The 16,852-nt window shown below is 37.4% G+C and overlaps 1 protein-coding gene across 1 annotated transcript in view; it reads left to right on the top strand.

The window, feature by feature from the left end:
* abca7 (ATP-binding cassette, sub-family A (ABC1), member 7) overlaps positions 1 to 16,852 on the top strand; it is a 49,454-nt gene that overhangs the window by 6,077 nt on the left and 26,525 nt on the right. The window contains 17 exon segments of the mRNA XM_048173055.1: positions 4,247 to 4,318; positions 4,320 to 4,340; positions 5,058 to 5,093; positions 5,095 to 5,296; positions 5,826 to 5,965; positions 6,050 to 6,364; positions 9,289 to 9,494; positions 9,608 to 9,784; positions 12,040 to 12,262; positions 12,402 to 12,623; positions 12,798 to 13,002; positions 14,011 to 14,124; positions 14,281 to 14,452; positions 14,575 to 14,706; positions 14,870 to 15,009; positions 15,125 to 15,262; positions 15,346 to 15,566. Coding sequence (XP_048029012.1) covers positions 4,247 to 4,318; positions 4,320 to 4,340; positions 5,058 to 5,093; positions 5,095 to 5,296; positions 5,826 to 5,965; positions 6,050 to 6,364; positions 9,289 to 9,494; positions 9,608 to 9,784; positions 12,040 to 12,262; positions 12,402 to 12,623; positions 12,798 to 13,002; positions 14,011 to 14,124; positions 14,281 to 14,452; positions 14,575 to 14,706; positions 14,870 to 15,009; positions 15,125 to 15,262; positions 15,346 to 15,566 — 2,736 coding nt within the window.

Genomic DNA, 16,852 nt, shown 5'->3' with positions numbered 1-16,852 from the left:
TCGACTAAATCTACAGTAGATTTAGTCAACTAAAATCGTACTAAAATTGTAATGCATTAAGCATTTCGCTAACAATACACAAATCAAATACACTGATATACATCTGATATACTCTCTAAACTCTTTATGTTCACCCAACTGTACTTTGCTTGCCAAAGCGGATGGTTTTTGACCGTTCAAGTGCAAAAACACGCGAAAGAGCAAAATTCAGTACTTTTCAGGGATTGACACACTTATCATTGAGGTACTATTATAGTTTTCGTTTAAAATTTTTTATTTTATTCAATTTGATTTTTAGTTTTTCTGCTTTCATTGTAATTTTAGTTAAAAGTTTTAGTAATTTTTTGTGTTTATGTCTTAGTTTTTGCTTTTAAATGTCTATAAGTTTTTATTTCTGTTTATTTTAATACCTCAGGTTAAGCTAAAGCTTAGAAACTATGAAATAAAATAAGTTTACATTTTTATATTTATTTTTTATTTCAGTTCATGTTTATTTAAAGTAATGAAGATTTCTTTGGTTTTAGGTTTAGTTAATAATAAGTTATAATATAATATAATATAATATAATATAATATAATATAATATAATATAATATAATATAATATAATTTAGTTATAATAACCCTTATACTTGTAAAATATATTGAATAATGTGTCAAATAATGTTCTTAGTCTTTCCTTACTTGTTTACTATGAATTATAATTAGAAACCATCCCGAAATACACAGTGACTCTTATTCTGAAATGTCTGCAGTCTGCACTGTAGCCTATTGTAATAGCAGGCTACTCATGAGGGAGATAAAATATGCATTTCTTACAACCGTCTAAAACATACTACCATTTAAACATCGTGTAGTAAACATTGTCTTAATTCATCAACATTAGCTTATAAGCACTCGCTTAGCATAAATATGCGCTATTCATTAATTGCAAAGCAGTCTGAAGTGCTGCTGACGAGCCTGTAGAGCGCGCAACAGCGCCGCCTTTCCCGCGGTTAGATCAGCACGTTACACTTCAAATGTGTGCATCTTCCACACAGGACATCTTCTCAAATCGTCATTCTTTCATTTTCGTCTCGGTTTTTATTCGTTGACGAAAATTAGAGTAGATTTTAGTCATAGTTTTAGTCATTCAAAACGCATTTTTATTTAGTCATCGTCTCGTTTTCGTCCATGAAAAAATGTTGTTGACGAAAATTATGACAAATTATTCGTCAACGAAATTAACACTGGTCCTCAGTGTGTGTAAACAACCAGATTATAATGGTAAAAATCCACCCAGTCCTTTTTTTAAAAATTTGCATAAATCAGAAGCAGTCTCCGATTGAGCAAACGAGCTGATTCAGATTCTCCCCTACAATGGTGTCATCGTAAGGAGAAGCCCCACCCACATTGTTGACTAACACCCTTTCTGACATTTTGGTGCGTAAGATTGTCCTGTTGTGTTGTTGCCGGTATGCCGGAGCATGAGATCTTGAAAGGGGCCGTGGGACAACAGTTCATTTGCATTTAAAGTGACACAATTCGGAATACAAATTTAGATATTTTTGATGAAATCCAAGAGGTTTTTTTTTTTTATCCCCAATAGAAAGCAATGCAATTTTCATGTTCAAGGTCTAGGTAGTAAAGACATCTTTAAAATAGTCCATGTGACTACAGTGGTTCAACCTTAAAGGTCCCGTTTTTCGTGGTTTTTTGAAGCTTTGATTGTGTTTATAGTGTGCAATATAACATGTGTTCATGTTTCGCGTGTAAAAAAACACAGTATTTTTCACATAATTTACTTATCTGTATACCGCTGTTTCCACTGTCATAAAAACGGGCTGATGACTTCCTTGTTCTATGAAGTCCCTCCTTCAGAAATACGTAATGAGTTCTGATTGTGCCAGCGGTTCCTGTGTTGTGATTCGACAGCAGCTTAGCTCTCCTTCCCCGGAAAAGTCACGCCTCTTACCATAACGTGGAGATGCACGCGCTCAGTGTTATTGTAAACATGTCTTTAATTTTACCCTATCAATTTGAGCCGGAATCAGACCCGGTGATTGGACTGCGGGATGAAAATAACAGCGTTTCGACGACATGGCGACAAACACACTCTACAAACGCAACTCTTGTGTATTCCTGTGGGCGGAGGTTAGTCAAAAAACTGTTTTAGTGATGTCATTAAAGAAGGAAGTAGAGGGATGTAGTCCAAACTGGCCGTTCGATGTAGGCGACTTCTGTTAAATAACTTCTGTTATTCAACAATTTCTTCTATACCCTGTCAGTCTTTTACGCAGTTTGATGCAGTTCAGCTCTTCCATGTTTGCCTCCGAACTCCGGCTCAGTATTGGCTGGCATCACACGAATGCATTGTGGTGCGCATGTGAAAAGCGTCAGCCAATGCTGAGCCGGCGTTCAGACATAAACACGGAAGTGCTGAACTGCGTACACTGCGTCAACTGCTTACAAGTCTGACAGGGTAGAGAAGAAATTTTTGCACACAAAAAGTATTCACTTCATAACATTAAGGTTGAATCACTGTAGTCAGGTTGAATATTTTAACAATGTCTATAGTACTTTTCTGGACCTTGAATGACGGTAAATACTTTGCTTTCTATTGGGGATAAAAAAACCTCTTGGATTTCATTAAAAAATATAATTGATGTTCTGAAGATTAATGAAGGTCTTACGGGTGTGGAATGAAATGAGGGTGAGTATTAATGACATAACTTTAATTTTTGGGTGAACTAACCCTTTAAGTGAACATTTATTTATAGTAAAAGTTCTGCTTTGGCAAAATTTTATTTTATTAATAGCCTAAACTAAACTGGTATGTCACTGTTTCTGTTACTGTAACTTCCCGAACACATACACCAAAAATGAAATGCTTTCAGCCCAAGCAAAGGATGGGTATAGGCTAATTTATGAGTATTACTATCATATACATAGCACTTCATAGGTGTTACATGTCACATACTCAGCATGGCACATACCCGAGTCGTTAATATTTCTGTCATTAATGATTCGTTTCATCGACCCTCGACCCGCCTGATCCACAATTAATCGGAATATTATTTTTTATTACTTGGCCCGCTTGACCTGCAGATTTTCCTCAGTGTCCAGATATAGCCGCGATCCATGCATCTCTAGTGTAAATATCACAAACATTTTGATTTAGAATCTAATATTCATTTGTATTCATTTATAGTGTTTTTAGGCAGGGCTTGGCCTAGAAAAACTAGACCAATTAGAAATAATGAACTATTATTCTCCCTTTTTATTACACATGGATATGTCTTAAAATGAATTAAATCTGAACATTCATTATAAAACTGACCCAAGATCAGTTAAAACAATTTCAATCATGACAACTCTGGGAATAGTTTTAGTATGTTAATGGATATGACAATGTTAAGTATTTGATCTTGGCAGACTAGATCTGCTACGCTGCTGCAGTTGATTATTACTGCTGCAGAGCAAGTATGGACTTGCTACTGACAATAGATGATATGCTTCCTCTGCAGGAATATGCATACATAAATCCTGTAGGGGGAAGGTGGAGGGTTTCAGAGCACGCTTGCAGTGAACATTGAACCAGATAATTAAAATGTTGAGCAAGCAAGCTCATAGGCTGCAGGATCAGCAGAGGCCAGTCAACTTGTGCTGTGTAGTAAATTATGTGATTGCTTACAGAATGCATTTGGCCTGTGCCATCTAGAGTTTCATGTTTGACAACTAGATATATATATTGAATATATATTGAGTTCATGGGTTTGCCAGATTAATGCCCTCTAGCAGCAAACCATCAGAATTTCAAAAAAAAATGTAATAGCAAGGTATGATGTAATGAAGCCTCGTTTGTCTGGAAGCGAGTTTTATATGCACTCTGAACCGCTGATTTGAAACAAAAGATGCATAAAGGTTGTGAAGCTTCATGAAAAAGTGCTTATCACTAATTATGTGATTACCAGTCAAAAACTATCAAAGGGATGTGTCATTTTTTTAAATAGCCAATAGCATTTAGTTCATGACATAGCTTTGAAAATGATATGCTGCTTTCATGCTAGTCAGAAGTAGGTGGTATCAGAATTTAATTGAAAACAAAAATGAGGTATTATGAGTCATCAGTATTTTTGGGGCATTTTCCTGGAAGAAAATTTTATATATGATAAATGTTAATGTGCTTCTTTTTTTCAATGCCATCTGAAATCTCAGTTTCATATTTGAACAGATTTTTTTTTTTTTTTTCATATTAATTCCTTTCAGAGAGACAGACTGGAGGCAAACGCGGCTGATCTCCGGCTCATCAGTCGGGCTGTTTCCTCTGTAACTGAGGAAGCTAGCATCAGTTATGGATGATGTGAGTCGTTTTCAGATCTATTAATGCCAAAGTTTCACACTTACTGTACTAATGAAACATTAATCTTGCCTTTTCCTTTCTCTATGAAACTGCATGACAATCACTACAGATGAAAAGTTTGGATTAATTAAGAACTAATTTAAAAAATTTAAGATGTAATTTATTCCTTTGATGCAAAGCTGAATTTTCAGTATCATTACTCAAGACTTCAGAGTCACATGATCCTTCAGAAATCGTTCTAATATGCTGATTTGGTCCGCAAGAGACATTCTTTTTCTTATTAATGTTGAAAATGTTGGTGCTTATTATTTTGTGGAAACTACCATTCAAAAGTTTGGGTAAGTAAGAAGAAATTATTACTTTCATTCCGCAAGGATGCATTAAAATGGTCAAAAGTGACAGTAAAGACATTTATGATGTTACAAAAGATTTCTATTTCAAATACATGCTGTTCTTTTGAACTGAAAAAATGTATCATGGTTTCCACAAAATATTAAGTAGAACATTTTCAGCAATAATTTCAGTAATAATTGAGCCCCAAATTTGAATGATTTCTGAAGGTTCATGTGACACCGAAGACTGGAGTAATGATGCTGAAAATTCAACTTTGCCATCAGAGGAATAGTTAGTTAAATAATACATTTTTAAGGATGCAAATATGTTTGAATTCATTTTCACACCACAGCAATGAATCTGTTTCTTCTCTTCTTCCCCCAGATCTCTTCTCTGTCCAGTTTCTCAGAGCTAAACTCCAGAGATGAGGTTACTGACACCTGAAAACCGATTAGCACTGCCACGCGAGAGCTTTCGTGCCTTCTCCAGAATCATGTGTGGACACCCAGAGGCAGGGGGAGAGAGAATCCCTTCATTCAACTGGTACGAAGATCAGGACATCAAATCTTTCCTGGGCAGAAACGTATCAGAGGAGACAGACCTTGAAAATAACAACAGCACCAGTAAGACATGTTTGATTTATTTATAGGGTGTAACGATGCATATGCATCCATCTTGAAACATAGATTTTTGAATCGTCAATCATTTGTTTAGGGTCAAGAATGAATTTAAAATAGTAAAAATTGTAATGAAACATGATTCGGTAAAGTAGCATTCTATATTGTAACGTATATAAACATTAAATTAGTTAAATAAATGTCTTCCAAGTTGCCTGAATGTAAATATATTTAATATGTTTACTTTCAAGTCGCTTACAATAAACAATCTTAGGTAGTTGGTCTTTTTCTTTTCTTGAGACACATTAGGAGAAGTATTTACAAAATCTTAACATAGTGAACTTAAAAATATAGATTTGAATCATTAATCAAGATCAAATCAAATTGAATCAAATGTCATTGTGAATCAAAACGATTCGTTCTAAATTTGCAGAAATTGTTTCTGAATTGAGAAAGTCTACCCAAAGATTCATATTCCTGTTATCCCTGCATCAGGGATAACTCAAACCATGCCTGATTTTCTTTTTACTCATAGCACCATTCTGTGAAAACTTGATTCGAAGTCTGGAGTCCAACCCTCTCTCACGGATTGTGTGGCGGGGCATCAAACCACTGTTCATTGGAAAGATGCTATACACACCAGACACACCAGTCACCCGTACAATCATGTCAGAGGTACCGCCCCATCCTGTGTGCAATATGTCTGTTGTCCAAAAATAGGATGTCTCTGATGCTATCCTGAAATTCTTGTTCCTCCAGGTAAACAAAACGTTTCAGGACTTCCAGATTCTAAATGATGTGCAGGAGGCGTGGCAGGAAGTGGGTCCCAGAATCAAAACCTTCATGGAGAGCAGTGTAGAAATTCGGCTTCTGCAGGATCTTCTGAGAAGGCCTGAGGTGGCGGTAGTTGTGAACCTACGTCTGGAAAACACCTCTTGGACGGCCTCTCGCATTTCCCGGTTCCTCTCGACACCTGACCCAGATACACCTCGTAAAGTTGGAGCACCGCCCACTTGGTTAGATCTGTACCAGGATTTAAGCAACACCTTCAGTACTCTGTCAGAACTCACAAAGGTAATTTGTCTGCTAAGCCTAGGAGGAAATCTGCAGCTCATGTTGGAATTGACTGGATGGTTGAATGATGGGTTGTCCCGCTCATGTGCCAGTAAACACGTCCTCAGAGAAGAGAAGAGATGTCGCTGCAAGAGGGAGGGGAAGTTATTTTGATTAAAGTAATTAATTATTAATAGGAAAGTAATGAAAGTTTGAGGAAGAAACAACTGTAGGGTCCATGTGTAACTCATAATTCCATACATTTTTTAGGTTCTTATACATTTATCTACATACTCATTTATCACATTTTCAGCAGCTGAACCTTAACAGATAATTGTCACAAACTCCTTGTCTTCTATTGATGCACACTTCAAAAATCCACCACAAATTGTTGCCTACACCATCCATACTATTTTCTATTCCTCGACATTTGCATTGAATGTTGGAATACAACGAATTATGACTGAATTCTGACTTCAACCTCATTTCAATTGTCCAATTATAACCAGATGTTCCTCCACTTTGCGCAAGGCAAGGAAATTTTATTTGTATAGCACATTTCATACACAATGGTAATTCAAAGTGCTTTACATAAAAAAGAATAATAAAAATAGAACATAAGGAATAGAAATAACAGTAAAAACAGAGAATTTTGCTATCTGGATGGAAGAGCTAGGAAGTCTCAGAGAGTTTGTTGTTGTTGTTGTTGTTGTTGTCCATCAGAGTGGATCTAAACGGATCTATCCATCAGAGCGGATCAGAATGGATCTTCCTCACACGACAGGACTGCTACCTGTTAAGGCACTTCAAACTGATAAACACAGTTTCAATCTCCCCTTTTGCCAGGACACCTCAAACTGCACCACAAATCCCCAGCCCTAATCCCCCTTCTGGAGATATCTTATCTATGCAACGCAGTTCAAATTTCCCCTTTGGAAATTTCCCCCTTTGGAAAGTGTCCTGACTGTAATCCAGAGATATCTTAACCATGCACTACAGCTTAAATTTCCCCATGGTTTGTCCCCTTATCCAAATTTACCAAATTTTAACCTAATCACTTTCTTCCTAATTCTCCAGCTCTTTCAACCAGACAGCAATATTTAAAATACATTAAAAGTCAGAATAACAAGATGATACATAAAAGATATAAAATACATTAAAAATGAAAATAAAAACAGGAAAAGGAATTAAAAGAATAAAAAGATAATACGTATAAAATAAAGTGCAAACAGTTCGGACATAGCACAGTGCTCAATCAGCAAATGCATAGATAAAAAGATGTGTTTTGAGTCTGGATTTGAATGTGGCTACTGTTGGAGCACACCTGATCTCTTCTGGAAGCTGGTTCCAGCTGCGGCTGGCGTAACAGCTAAAAGCAGACTCTCCTTGCTTTGAGTGAACCCTTGGTATTTCTAAATGACTTGATCCTGATGATCTGAGTGATCTGTTAGGTTTATATTCTATGAGCATATCTGCAATGTATTGAGGTCCAAGACCATTGAGTGATTTATAAACAAGTAACAGTACTTTAAAATCAATTCTAAATGCAACTGGAAGCCAGTGCAAGGACCTGAGGACTGGTGTGATGTGTTCATGTTTTCGGGTTCTGCTCAGAATCCTGGCAGCAGCGTTCTGTACGAGCTGCAGCTGTCTTATGGTCTTTTTGGGAAGACCAGTGAGGAGCCCCTTACAATAATCCACCCGGCTGGTGATGAAAGCATGAAGAAGTTTCTCTAAGTCTTGACTGGAGAAAAAGCATCTAATTCTTGCAATATTTTTGAGATGATAATATGCTGATTTAGTTATTGTCTTTACATGGCTACTGAAACTCAGGTCTGACTCCAAAATCACACCAAGATTCCTGACTTGATTTTTAGTTGTTTGACCCCTAGAGTGAAGGTACATGTTCACTTTGAGAACTTCATCTTTGTTTCCAAACGCAATGATTTCAGTTTTGTCTTTGTTTAACTGAAGGAAGTTTAGACACATCCAATTTTTAATTTCATCAATGCATTGGCACAGGGAGTCTATGGGGCTGTAGTCGTTAGGTGATAGGGCTAGGTAAATCTGGGTGTCATCTGCATAGCTGCAAAAGGACAATATAGATAACTTTAATGAATAATTAAATGGTTAGTTCACCCAAAAATGAAAATTCTGTCATTAATTACTCACCCTTATGTCGTTCCAAACCCGTAAGACTTTCGCTCATCTTCGTTAATATTTAATTTTCTGTCTCTCCATAGACAGCCGATGCAATTGAAACTTTGACATTTCAAAAAGTTCATAAAGAGATCGGAAAACTAATCCATACGAATTGAGTGGTTTAATCCAAATTTTCTGAAGAGACTCGATCGCTTTTTGTGATGAACATATTTAATTTATATTTTACTCGCATATAAACCTTGATCAGCAAACAAAAACAGAAGTTCAACTGAACCTGAATGACGCACGAGAATAAATCTCTTCCGGAAGCTCAAATGTTTGAGCTATATGAACTTTTTGAAGCGCCAAAGTTTCAATTGTGTAGGCTGCCTATGGAGGGACAGAAAGCTCTCAGATTTCATCAAAAAGATCTTCATTTGTGTTCCGAAGATGAACGAAAGTCTTACAGGTTTGGAACTTCATGAGGGTGAGTAATTAATGACAAAATTTTCATTTTTGGGTGAATAAACCCTTTAATGTAGGTGTACTAACAAAAATATGTCACAGATCTGGCACATAGACATTAGGTTGAAAAACTATATTATTAATTGAAATAAAAGTGTTATGGATAAAGATTTCTACTTTACCTATAACCCTTTACAAATGGATCTAAAATTCTTTAGAGCCAGGCAGTGTCAGCCAATATATACTCATAACTGTCATATATTGTCAATAACTTGCATTTGAGACAATCCTCAGTATTTATATTGATCATTATCTATCTATACCCTCTATTGTTCCAGTGCTTCTCTTTGAATAAAATTGAGGGTCTGGCCACAGAGGGTGAGCTGGTCGAACGAGCCCTGGAGCTGCTGGAAGATCGTCAGTTTTGGGCCGGAATTGTCTTCCTCCTCCCAGACCCATCATCATCCTCCCTACCTCCTCATGTCAAGTACAAGATCCGCATGGACATAGACGATGTAACCCGCACAAACAAGATCAAAGACAAGTATATTGAAATGTCCACACGCACACTTAAGTTTACAGAGAAATTTATTTATGTAGCGCTTCCTTGGTCTGTTGTTTAATAAAGGTGATATATCATGTTTTATCATTTGACAGATTTTGGGATCCAGGCCCGGCTGCTGAACCATTCAGTGACCTCCGCTATGTCTGGGGTGGTTTTATTTATGTGCAGGATTTAGTTGAGAGAGCTGTGACATATTTGCTCACTGGTAAAGAGCCAAACACAGGCATATATGTGCAACAGATGCCTTACCCCTGCTTCGTTGATGATGTGTGAGTTTCACTCTTTTGTTTCACACCACACTATATTCCACAATGTACACCAATAACTTTGAGCTAAATCCATCATTAAAGGGTCAGTTCACCCAAAAATTAAAATTTTGTCATTAATTACTCACCCTCTTGTCGTTCCACACTGTAAAACCTTTGTTCATCTTCAGAACCCAAATTGAGATATTTTTGATGAAATCCGATGGCTCAGTGAGACCTCCATTGCCAGCAAGACAATTAACACTTTCAATGGCCAGAAAGGAACTGAAGACATATTTAAAACAGTTCATGTGACTACAGTGGTTCAACCTTAAAGGGGTGGTTCGTTGCGATTTCACTTTGTTAACTTTAGTTAGTGTGTAATGTTACTGCTTGAGTACAAACAGTATCTGCAAAGTTATAGCGCTGAAAGTTCAATGCAAACAGAGATATTGTCTTTTAAAGTTAAGGTGGTTTAATGCCTACAAAAACGACCGGTTTGGACTACAACAAGCTTCTTCCTGGGTTGGTGACATCATAAACCCTGCAATTAACATAAACACTGCCCCCAGGAAGCACGCAAAAAAGTGGGTGAGGGCCATGTCGTGTGCATACAAGTCTTCTTCCTAGGGACGCTGGACTTCGGGAACAATGTTTAAAATTTATGTTTAATTTTGTTCCTGACAACTATAATGCTAATTTAGCGGTCTGTGCTGCACATTTTACGGAAGACAGCTTCCAGAATCCACACAAGTTCAATGCTGGATTTGCACAAAGGCTATTACTGAAAGATTTAAAACTTTAAAAGCAGAAGCTGCTGTTTATGGGCCCCTAACTGTAATGTATGTTTTATAAAGTTATACAGTTTCTGGGATGTAAACAAAGACCAACGCGGTTTGGCTCGCAAACCAGTTAGCTAAATTCTATTTCATATTTAACCAACAAATGCCTACAAACACCAACAAACTTCTATGTAATCACACCAGCGAACTTGTGTTGGTGTTTGTTGGCGTTTCTGTTATCAGTGTACAACATTGTTTCATTACGGCTTTATGTTGTGTTTACCCACATGCTGGTTCATGCTATAAATTAAACAATAACTTTACAAAAATGCTACTACTCAGTCATGTATTCAGCTACAGTAAAGCTTTAATCAGAACACTGGGGCAGCAGTAACATTTACAAGTGACAGCATATCTAAACACTTTGACACAAATACAAACAAAAATACTTAACATTCATAAACATCCGTTAAAAGCCGTGCTTGCAGAGGTTCTGCTTGACCCTCTTCATCATTACATCATTACGCCATTATTTACATTTCCACCGTTGCAAAGACTGGACTTTGACTGAAGCACATGCACATTTGCCCGTAATGGTAAGGGGCGTGGCGTTTCCGGACAACCTGAATCGAGCGAATCACAATACACAGGGCCAGCTAACCAATCTCAGTCCATTGCGTATTTCTGAGAGAGGGGCTTCATAGAACCAGGAACTCAACAGAGCGTTTTTTAGGAGAAGGGAAACAGTGGTGTAAAATAAAGGTAAAATATATGAAAAATATGGCATTTTTTAAAAAACGAAGCATTAAGACATGTTAAACTGCGCCCCATAAACACAATCAAGCCTAGAAAAAAAACTGTGAACCACCCCTTTAATGTTATGAAGCGACGAGAATACTTTTTGTGCGCCAAAAAAAACAAAATAATGACTTTATTCAACAATATCTAGTGATGGGTGATTTCAAAACACTGCTTCATGAAGCTTCGAAGCTTTACAAATCTTTTGTTTCGAATCAGTGGTTCAGAGCGCCTATCAAACTGCCAAAGTCACGTGATTTCAGTAAACGAGGATTCGTTACATAATAAGTGTTTCGAAATTTCAATGGTTCACCACTGGGCGTGACTTTGGCAGTTAAGCACTGTTTTTAAATGATTTTTGAGCAGCAAATCAGCATATTAGAATAATTTCTGATGGATCATGTGACACTGAAAACTGGAGTAATGATGCTGAAATTTCAGCTTTACCATCACAGGAATAAATTACATTTTAGAATATATTAAAATAGAAAATTTTAGTTATTTTAAGTTGTAATAATATTACTGTTTTTACTATATTTTTGTATAGTAGTGTATAATAAGTGTAATAGTAGTGTATGTATTTAAGACATAAGGAAAATATGCTATTACTTTTTATTTCATACTGCGTCATAACATTTCAAAATCATTCCATTTATTTTTGAAACCCGTCAATGACCTTTTTTCTCTTTTTTTTTTTAGGTTCATACGTGTCCTGAATCGTTCTTTGCCTCTGTTTATGACATTGGCGTGGATCTATTCTGTGGCTATGATCATAAAGGGTGTGGTCTACGAGAAAGAAGCTCGTCTAAAGGAGACAATGCGTATCATGGGCCTGAGCTCTGGGATGCTGTGGCTCAGCTGGTTCGTCAGTAGTTACCTGCCCTTCCTGTTCAGCGCAGGACTCCTTATCGCCGCCCTTAAGGTGAACGAAGTTGCAGCTCTCCTGAGCTCAATGTGCTCTTTGATGACACCCCTTTAAAGTTCCTTTTCTCTCATCTGTCAAAAGATTTATTGAAAAAAATATGCACTGTTTGAGCTCTCTGTCTCTCTTCTCTCTGCAGTGGGGAGATATCTTACCCTACAGTGACCCGGCTGTTGTTTTCTTCTTCCTTACCGCATTTGCTACAGCCACCATCATGCTTTGCTTCCTCATCAGCACATTCTTCTCACGCGCTAACCTGGCAGCAGCGTGTGGAGGCCTCATTTACTTCACCCTTTACCTGCCGTATGTGCTATGTGTGGCCTGGAGGGAATATCTGACCAGCACACACAGAATCTTAGCGGTGAGAGCTGCTGGCGTAACACATCTTCACACAACACATATAAGAAAATATATAAGAATGAGATTTGAGGGCTGCAAAGGAGAAGATTATTAGAAAATGACAGTTTAAATTTTTGTCTGTTCCTATCAAACTCTGCAATTCAGATGTCTGAAGCAATGACTTGTTTCCCTGTAGAGCTTCCTGTCTCCAGTGGCCTTTGGTTTTGGCTGTGAGTATTTCTCTCAGTATGAAGAGCAGGGTGTGGGGATCCAGTGGTTTAACTTGAGATCCAGCCCCATGGAGGGGGACCGCTACAACTTCACCACCTCCATTGTGATGCTGTATGTAGATGCTGTCATCTATGCACTGGCTACTTGGTACATTGAAGCTGTTTTTCCAGGTAAAGCAACTTTCTGTGAGCTAACGCAAAATTATATCTAGCTGTGTCTTCCTTTGAGATCTTAACATGATTTTCTGGATTCATCAGTGTTTAAATGCTCACCATAAGTCTCTTATGCTTACCAAGGTTGCATTGATTTGATCAAAAATACAGTAAAAATGGTAATATTGTGATAATGTATTTATTTATACACAATTTATTTATTTATATAAGTGTAATGTATTCCTGTGATGGCAAAGCTGAATTTGTAGCAGCCATTACTACTAGTGTCACACGATAATTTAGAAATCATTCTAATAAAGTAAATTTGGTGCTCAAGAAACATTTCTTCTTAATATCAACGTTGAAAACATTGATGTTTTCAAATGTTTTGTTTCTTTAATTTTTTGTGGAAACCATGATGATATTTTTTTAGGATTCTTTAATCAATAGAAAGTTCAAAAGAACAGCATTTATTTGAAATTATTGATATTATTGAGAATTATTGATATTATTGAAAATTCATATTATTGATTTATCTTTGACATCTTTTGTAACATTATATGTTTTAATCAATTTAATGCATCCTTGCAGAATAAAATCTTACTTCACAAGTCTCATAGTAATCAAAAAAAGCAAATTTTTACAAAAAATGTGCAAATCTATTAATAGACAATGCAAGAAAAAGAGGTTTATATTATTGCGTTTTACCCCAAGACATTCCTGTTTCACAGCCAGACATTGAGTGAACTGACAGAACAATGGTAAAGATATTTAAAAAGTGAAAGTGGGGTAAATATATAGGTGTTTCGCTCAGGTTTTGTTTATGCGTTCAAATACAAAGCAGCATCAAAGTATCATAACATTATTATCTGATATAATCATAATAACATGGTTATGTGTTGGTACATGTCAAAGAGAAGTTGTTTTATAACTTCTCGGCTGAATACGATTATGCATGTAAACACACTCATTGTGTTGAATTAGTCTGTAAGAAAAAATATGTCAATAATTGGATGTGTTTCACAGGTCAGTATGGGGTCCCCAGACCGTGGTATTTTATCTTCCAGCTGAATTACTGGGGCGGGGTTCCATTAGAGGTGGGGTTGCCCATTCCTACAGCACCTAGAGAGGAACCAGATGGTAAGAGCATCAAACTATGAGTTAAACTGTGTTTGGCATGCAGATGTTTTTAATATTTATTTTAGGAAAAATATTTGAATTAATACTCTTGGGTGAAGAGATTTATGTACCATGTTTTTGGTTAAATATTTTTTTTACTTCCGATGTTTATTACAGATCGGATTGAAGCTGAACCGACAAACCTCATTCTGGGAGTTTCCATAAGAAACTTAGTAAAGATTTATAAAAAAGGGGCCAAGCTTGCTGTCAATCACCTTAACATAAAGTTCTATGAGGGCCAAATAACCTCTTTTCTGGGTCACAATGGAGCTGGCAAGACAACCACCATGTGAGAGCTTAAAATGAATCATTACAAATATGTTACATTTCTTTAAACTAAATTTACGTCTTACTAGATTTACTTTACCAAGCTCTGACTCATTTAATACTTCATGATGATTTGACTCACAGGTCCATTCTAACAGGACTGTTTCCTCCCACTGCTGGTACGATATATGTGAAGGGAATGGACATTCGCACAGATATGGACATAATCCGCAGGACTCTGGGAGTTTGTCCCCAGCACAACGTCCTCTTTGACATGTAGGGCACCTTTCAATAAAAGAGTGTTACCTTGATAATTTTACTTGTACTTTGGTAATTCTACTCATAATAATGAAACATTTGTGTTGCCACATGAAGTCAAGCTTATGCATTCTATACTATATGTTTAACATTATATGTGTTCTCTTGTATGTCACTGAAGCCTGACGGTGGAAGAGCATGTGTGGTTCTATGGTCGAATGAAGGGCATGAGCATGGAGGATGTGAAGAAAGAGATAAATTCACTTCTGGAGGATGTGGGCTTACAACACAAACGACACGAGCAGACTAAAAACCTTTCAGGTAGGTTAACAAACATCTTCATTTCAAAGCCATTCAGGTGTTCTATATCTGTTATGGTGTTTTCTAAACTGTGACCTCTAGCCTTTACTTGGGCTTATTTTGTCTTTCTTGACAGGTGGCATGCAAAGGAAACTGTCTGTTGCAATCGCTTTCATAGGTGGGTCTAAGGTTGTGGTCTTGGATGAGCCCACAGCTGGTGTGGATCCCTACTCCCGCCGCGGGATTTGGGACCTTCTGCTCAAATACCGTGAAGGTCTTTTAAAGTTTTGCCTTTTGAAAAATGAATATAATCTAGTGGTTTGTCAGCTACCAGACTTAGCACCCTTTGAATTTCAGGCCGCACCATCATTCTGTCCACACATTACATGGACGAGGCTGATCTTCTCGGTGACCGCATTGCAATCATTTCCCAGGGAAAGCTGTGCTGCTATGGAACGCCGCTTTTCCTCAAGGCACGTCTTGGTACAGGTTACTACCTTACGCTGGTCAAGAGAGAGATGCATAGGACACCCAGCAGCATCAGCACTAGCAAACTCCCTTCAGCTGCAGTAAGCAAGGTGAGATGACCCACATGAATGAAGAGCAGAAGCTAAAAGTGTAAGGGCATATTTTCCAGATCCTATTGAGTACTTTGACTTTAGCACATCAGTTATACCAAGATTGCCCAGACTTTTTTGTCAGCCGAACCCCTTAGATGTAAATCTTTTAAAATGTTTTATTTTGATTTGTTTTTGATTACATTTTTTATATACAGGTGCCGGTCATATAATTAGAATATCATCAAAAGTTGATTTATTTCACTAATTCCATTAAAAAAGTGAAACCTTGTATATTATATTCATTCATTACACACAGACTGATATATTTCAAATGTTTATTTCTTTTCATTTTGATGATTATAACTGACAACTAAGGAAAATCCCAAATTCAATATCTCAGAAAATTAGAATATTACTTAAGACCAATACAAAGAAAGGATGTTTAGAAATCTTGGCCAACTGAAAAGTATGAACATGAAAAGTATGAGCATGTACAGCACTCATGCAATGAAATCTGCATCTCCATAAAGTTGGTCAGCAGCAGGAAGCATGAAGTGCTCTAAAACTTCCTGGTATATAGCTGCGTTGACCCTGGACCTCAGAAAACACAGTGGACCAACACCAGCAGATGACATGGCACCCCAAACCATCACTGACTGTGGAAACTTTACACTGGACCTCAAGCAATGTGGATTGTGTGCCTCTCCTCTCTTCCTCCAGACTCTGGGACCCTGATTTCCAAAGGAAATGCAAAATTTACTTTCATCAGAGAACATAACTTTGGACCACTCAGCAGCAGTCCAGTCCTTTTTGTCTTTCAGCCCAGGCGAGACGCTTCTGACGCTGTCTGTTGTTCAAGAGTGGCTTGACACAAGGAATGCGACAGCTGAAACCCATGTCTTGCATACGTCTGTGCGTAGTGGTTCTTGAAGCACTGACTCCAGCTGCAGTCCACTCTTTGTGAATGGATTTTGTTTCACAATCCTCTCCAGGGTGCGGTTATCCCTATTGCTTGTACACTTTTTTCTACCACATCTTTTCCTTCCCTTCGCCTCTCTATTAATGTGCTTGGACACAGAGCTCTGTGAACAGCCAGCCTCTTTTGCAATGACCTTTTGTGTCTTGCCCTCCTTGTGCAAGGTGTCAATGGTCGTCTTTTGGACAACTGTCAAGTCAGCAGTCTTCCCCATGATTGTGTAGCCTACAGAACTAGACTGAGAGACCATTTAAAGGCCTTTGCAGGTGTTTTGAGTTAATTAGCTGATTACAGTGTGGCACCAGGTGTCTTTAATATTGAACCTTTT

This window comes from Megalobrama amblycephala, linkage group LG21 (assembly GCF_018812025.1).
Source record: "Megalobrama amblycephala isolate DHTTF-2021 linkage group LG21, ASM1881202v1, whole genome shotgun sequence".
Classification (NCBI taxonomy): Eukaryota; Metazoa; Chordata; class Actinopteri; order Cypriniformes; family Xenocyprididae; genus Megalobrama; species Megalobrama amblycephala.
This window is presented reverse-complemented; position numbering and strand designations above follow the sequence as displayed.